The sequence below is a fragment of the Procambarus clarkii genome, chromosome 43 (assembly GCF_040958095.1).
Source record: "Procambarus clarkii isolate CNS0578487 chromosome 43, FALCON_Pclarkii_2.0, whole genome shotgun sequence".
Lineage (NCBI taxonomy): Eukaryota > Metazoa > Arthropoda > Malacostraca > Decapoda > Cambaridae > Procambarus > Procambarus clarkii.
In genome coordinates, this window is record NC_091192.1 from 17,009,054 (window position 1) to 17,014,704 (window position 5,651).

Genomic DNA, 5,651 nt, shown 5'->3' on the forward strand with positions numbered 1-5,651 from the left:
GAGAGTATGACACTGTAGGAAACATCAATACAAGTGTGTCAGGTAGAGAGTATGACACTGTAGGAAACATCAATACAAGTGTGTCAGGTAGAGAGTATGACACTAGGAAACATCAATACAAGTGTGTCAGGCAGAGAGTATGACACTGTAGGAAACATCAATACAAGAGTGTCAGGCAGAGAGTATGACACTAGGAAACATCAATACAAGTGTGTCAGGCAGAGAGTATGACACTGTAGGAAACATCAATACAAGTGTGTCAGGTAGAGAGTATGACACTAGGAAACATCAATACAAGTGTGTCAGGCAGAGAGTATGACACTGTAGGAAACATCAATACAAGTGTGTCAGGCAGAGAGTATGACACTGTAGGAAACATCAATACAAGTGTGTCAGGCAGAGAGTATGACACTGTAGGAAACATCAATACAAGAGTGTCAGGCAGAGAGTATGACACTGTAGGAAACATCAATACAAGTGTGTCAGGTAGAGAGTATGACACTGTAGGAAACATCAATACAAGTGTGTCAGGCAGAGAGTATGACACTGTAGGAAACATCAATACAAGTGTGTCAGGCAGAGAGTATGACACTGTAGGAAACATCAATACAAGAGTGTCAGGTAGAGAGTATGACACTGTAGGAAACATCAATTGAGAAAAACTTTACTTACTGAGAGGCAACTCTTGTGGTTTCATGCTGGTGAGGCATGACACGGGTGAGGCATGACACGGGTGAGGCATGACACGGGTGAGGCATGACACGGGTGAGGCATGACACGGGTGAGGCATGACACGGGTGAGGCATGACACGGGTGAGGCATGACACGGGTGAGGCATGACACGGGCGAGGCATGACACGGGCGAGGCATGACACGGGCGAGGCATGACACGGGTGAGGCATGACACGGGCGAGGCATGACACGGGTGAGGCATGACACGGGTGAGGCATGACACGGGTGAGGCATGACACGGCCGAGAGGCATGACACAGCCGAGAGGCATGACACGGCCGAGAGGCATGCCACGGCCGAGAGGCATGACACGGCCGAGAGGCATGACATGGGCGAGAGGCATGACACGGGCGAGAGGCATGACACGGGCGAGAGGCATGACACGGGCGAGAGGCATGACACGGGCGAGAGGCATGACACGGCCGAGAGGCATGACACGGCCGAGAGGCATGACACGGCCGAGAGGCATGACACGGCCGAGAGGCATGACACGGCCGAGAGGCATGACACGGCCGAGAGGCATGACACGGCCGAGAGGCATGACACGGTCGAGAGGCATGCCACGGGAGAGGCATGACACGGGTGAGGCATGACACGGGTGAGGCATGACACGGCCGAGAGGCATGACACAGCCGAGAGGCATGACACGGCCGAGAGGCATGCCACGGCCGAGAGGCATGACACGGCCGAGAGGCATGACACGGGCGAGAGGCATGACACGGGCGAGAGGCATGACACGGGCGAGAGGCATGACACGGGCGAAAGGCATGACACGGGCGAGAGGCATGACACGGGCGAGAGGCATGACACGGGCGAGAGGCATGACATGGCCGAGAAGCATGATATGGACGAGAGGCATGACACGGCCGAGAGGCACGACACGGGCGAGAGGCATGACACGGGCGAGAGGCACGACACGGGTGAGAGGCATGACACGGGCGAGAGGCATGACACGGGCGAGAGGCATGACACGGGCCAGAGGCATGACACGGGCCAGAGGAATGACACGGGTGAGAGGCATGACACGGGCGAGAGGCATGACACGGATGAGAGGCATGACACAGGCGAGAGGCATGACACGGGCCAGAGGCATGACACGGGTGAGAGGCATGACACGGCCGAGAGGCATGACACGGGCCAGAGGCATGACACGGGCCAGAGGAATGACACGGGTGAGAGGCATGACACGGGCGAGAGGCATGACACGGGCGAGAGGCATGACACGGGCCAGAGGCATGACACGGGCCAGAGGCATGACACGGGTGAGAGGCATGACACGGGCGCGAGGCATGACATGGGCGAGAGGCACGACACGGGCGAGAGGCATGACACGGGCGAAAGGCATGACACGGGTGAGAGGCATGACACGGGCGAGAGGCACGACACGGGTGAGAGGCATGACACGGGCGAGAGGCATGACACGGGCGAGAGGCATGACACGGGCGACAGGCATGACACGGGCGAGAGGCATGACACGAGCGGGAGGCATGACACGGGCGACAGGCATGACACGGGCCAGAGGCACGACACGGCCAAGAGGCATGACACGGGCGAGGGGCATGACACGGGCCAGAGGCATGACACGGGCCAGAGGAATGACACGGGCGAGAGGCATGACACGGGCGAGAGGCATGACACGGGCGAGAGGCACGACACGGGCGAGAGGCATGACACGGGCGAGAGGCATGACACGGCCAAGAGGCATGACACAGCCGAGAGGCATGACACGGGCAGGAGGCATGACACGGGCGAGAGGCATGACACGGGCCAGAGGCATGACACGGGCCAGAGGAATGACACGGGTGAGAGGCATGACACGGCCGAGAGGCATGACATGGGCGAGAGGCATGACACGGCCGAGAGGCATGACATGGGCGAGAGGCATGACACGGGCGAGAGGCATGTCACGGGCGAGAGGCATGACACGGGCGAAAGGCATGACACGGGCGAGAGGCATGACACGGGCGAGAGGCATGACACGGGCCAGAGGCATAACACGGCCGATAGGCATGACACGGGTGAGAGGCATGACACGGGCGAGAGGCATGACAGGGGCGAGAGGCATGACACGGGCGAGAGGCATGACAGGGGCGAGAGGCATGACACAGTCGAGAGGCATGACACGGGCGAGAGGCATGACACAGTCGAGAGGCATGACACGTACGAGAGGCATGACACGGGCGAGAGGCATGACACGGGCGAGAGGCATGACACGGGCGAGAGGCATGACACGGGCGTGAGGCATGACACGGGCGTGAGGCATGACACAGCCGAGAGGCATGACACGGGCGTGAGGCATGACACGGGCGTGAGGCATGACACGGGCGTGAGGCATGACACAGCCGAGAGGCATGACACGGGCGTGAGGCATGACACGGGCGTGAGGCATGACACGGGCGTGAGGCATGACACAGCCGAGAGGCATGACACGGGCGTGAGGCATGACACGGGCGTGAGGCATGACACGGGCGTGAGGCATGACACAGCCGAGAGGCATGACACGGGCGTGAGGCATGACACAGCCGAGAGGCATGACACGGGCGTGAGGCATGACACGGGCGTGAGGCATGACAAGGAAGGAGACGCAGAAGTAAACATAAAGATAAAGATAAACAACAAAACAAATAACGAAGCCAACGACCTCCCCCCCCCCCCCCCAAGAAAAACAAAATCATTAAGCAAAGACAGATAAGAGAGGAACAGAGGAAGATAGAGAACGCGGCGAATGGAGGAGATAGAGAAGAATCACAATTAAAGTCATCCCGGGGCAGCAGATTCTAATTTGATCGCAGGCGCTAAGTGGCGAATTCAATTAGCGGAAGAAAGGAAAACAGAGATGTGAACAGGTTCGATGCCATTTACATAGAGGGAGGCAGTAACAGTCTGATGGACCCCTGGCAACATCCCCCCCTTCCCCATCCTCCAATGGACGCTCTATATCGTTGCCAATGTGGCCCGGGCCACTGCGAATTGCACTGATGTTTCATTAAAAAAGAAAGTTGTATACTTAATTGAAATGGAAAAAAAAAGTTTTGGGAGAAATAGAACTGAATATATATTATTTTTTTTTGCAGTAACAGTAAAAATATTTGTCGTCCCAATGTAAAAATTATTATTGTTTCAGGTTTAAAATATATACTTTCTTGGTGGAAAACACATAAGGAACAATTTACTTCAGTAGGCCTATTTATAATAGGCAATTCCTATTTAAATCCAACCAGTTTCCCTCCTGCAACAATCAGTCCTATTGTTAACAGTTTCTGTTATACGCTTGGCCTCAAGAGGCCACTATATCATATATTACATTCGTCTACAACCATTTCAATCAGAATGTCACTAATTTATAACATTTGATGAGAGTTCTGATCTGCCTTAATTATTTTCAGGCCATAATTAATTAATTATTAATTAATTAACGAGTTTCATCCACTTGTGCACTTTCTCCACTTGATCCATCCACAGTTCTCAATTCACCACTCCGTTAAAAACTCAACTGTTCTGCTTAACCATCAACTCACAAACCCACACAACCCACCTAATCTATCGAGGCAATTGCTTAGAAAACGTCAATATTGCGCTGCATGCTTTCATTTGTCTCATTTTGAACGGTTGACTCGGTGCAAAGTTAGGTGCGTGAGGTGAAAGGAGAGATTGTTCAAGCCTCCTCCTTCAGGAGAATCTATTGACTGATTGATGAAGATTAAACCACCCAAAAGGTGGCACGGGCATGAATAGCCCGTAAGTGGTGGCCCTTTATGAGCCATTACCAGTATCAAAAGATGATACTGGAGATCTGTGGAGGCAGGAGAATCTAAGTCGCGGTCTCCTTATATATACATTATAAGAAAGGATTAAGAAAACCAGGGGGGGATTTACTTTATCTTCAAGGATGAACTTTATCATCCTCATCTAATTACTTTATTCTAAGGGATTAACTTTATCATCCTCATCAACTAACTCTATCATACTAAGTTAAACGATTTCAATAGCATTAACCTATCCACTTGGAATGGTTTAGCCAATGGCGGTCTGGCTACTTAAAGGCTCTGCGGCCTCCTTATCTCCCACTAATCCATTTACAACGAAGTACCTAATTACTTCTGGGTGAACAGTGGCGAGCATTTAAAGAATGACCACTAGTCAATCCTCCCTGGCAAGGTCTCGACCCCAGGTCAAATTGCTGGTGAGGCGAGTGTGTTACCACTGCGCCATCGATGATTCAATTAGTCCTAACACGCTCCTTGTCCCCAACAATACTAAACAACTGGGAACAAATGTTTACTGTGTATTCGTTTTAGAATGAAACATGTTGAAAACCAGTGAAAAAGGCAGGAAAGGATGGGATAAGAACACTGGTTTACCGCACACAAGAGTACCCAATATAAGAACATTCCAAGAATTACCGCACACAAGAGTACCCAATATAAGAACATTCCAAGAAGAAGACAATTGAAAAGAAAAAAATTAATATGACAAACTGCAGAACAACTTATAGAGTTGATACGAAACAAGCAGAACCAATGGTTTGCCTCACTTGTGGAAAATTCCACCATACCAATATTTATCACCAATGTAATGAAGTATTTTCCAAATCATACATCTATCACTACACCCCAGTGGTCATGTCAGCCTATAGGCCTATGTATATCTACATGACTGTGGTCACAAGCCCAGAATCTTCCACCGTCAAAGTGCTTAATTGATCAAAATATTTGACTTCCTGTGAAGTCATATTCGATCGTAAGAAATAAATAATTCATATTATAGTTACTACCAATAAACATTAAATCATCTTTATATTAATGCTTAGAAACTACTAAATGTGTGTGTGATACACATGTGTCGCACACACATGTGTCGCACACACACATGTGTCGCACACACATTTAGTAGTTTCTAAGCATTAAACGACAGAGTACT

The 5,651-nt window shown here is 51.1% G+C and overlaps 2 protein-coding genes across 2 annotated transcripts; both read left to right on the top strand.

Moving 5' to 3' along the window:
- Nucleotides 1–948: 948 nt before the first annotated feature.
- Nucleotides 949–1,308, top strand: LOC138373654 (major royal jelly protein 5-like). The gene has a single exon (XM_069339996.1). It carries the CDS (start codon nucleotides 949–951, stop codon nucleotides 1,306–1,308), a length of 360 nt encoding a protein of 119 aa, XP_069196097.1.
- A 12-nt stretch (nucleotides 1,309–1,320) lies between these two features.
- Nucleotides 1,321–3,861, top strand: LOC138373655 (uncharacterized). Its single transcript, XM_069339997.1, has 2 exons — nucleotides 1,321–3,321; nucleotides 3,856–3,861. The coding sequence occupies exons 1-2, from the start codon at nucleotides 1,321–1,323 to the stop codon at nucleotides 3,859–3,861; spliced, it is 2,007 nt and encodes a 668-aa protein (XP_069196098.1).
- The last annotated feature ends 1,790 nt before the right edge of the window (nucleotides 3,862–5,651 follow it).

What these genes read in the sequence shown, in the direction of transcription:
- LOC138373654 (XM_069339996.1), top strand. Translation starts at nt 949, where the DNA reads ATGACACGGGTGAGGCATGACACGGCCGAGAGGCATGACACAGCCGAG.
- LOC138373655 (XM_069339997.1), top strand. Translation starts at nt 1,321, where the DNA reads ATGACACGGGTGAGGCATGACACGGCCGAGAGGCATGACACAGCCGAG.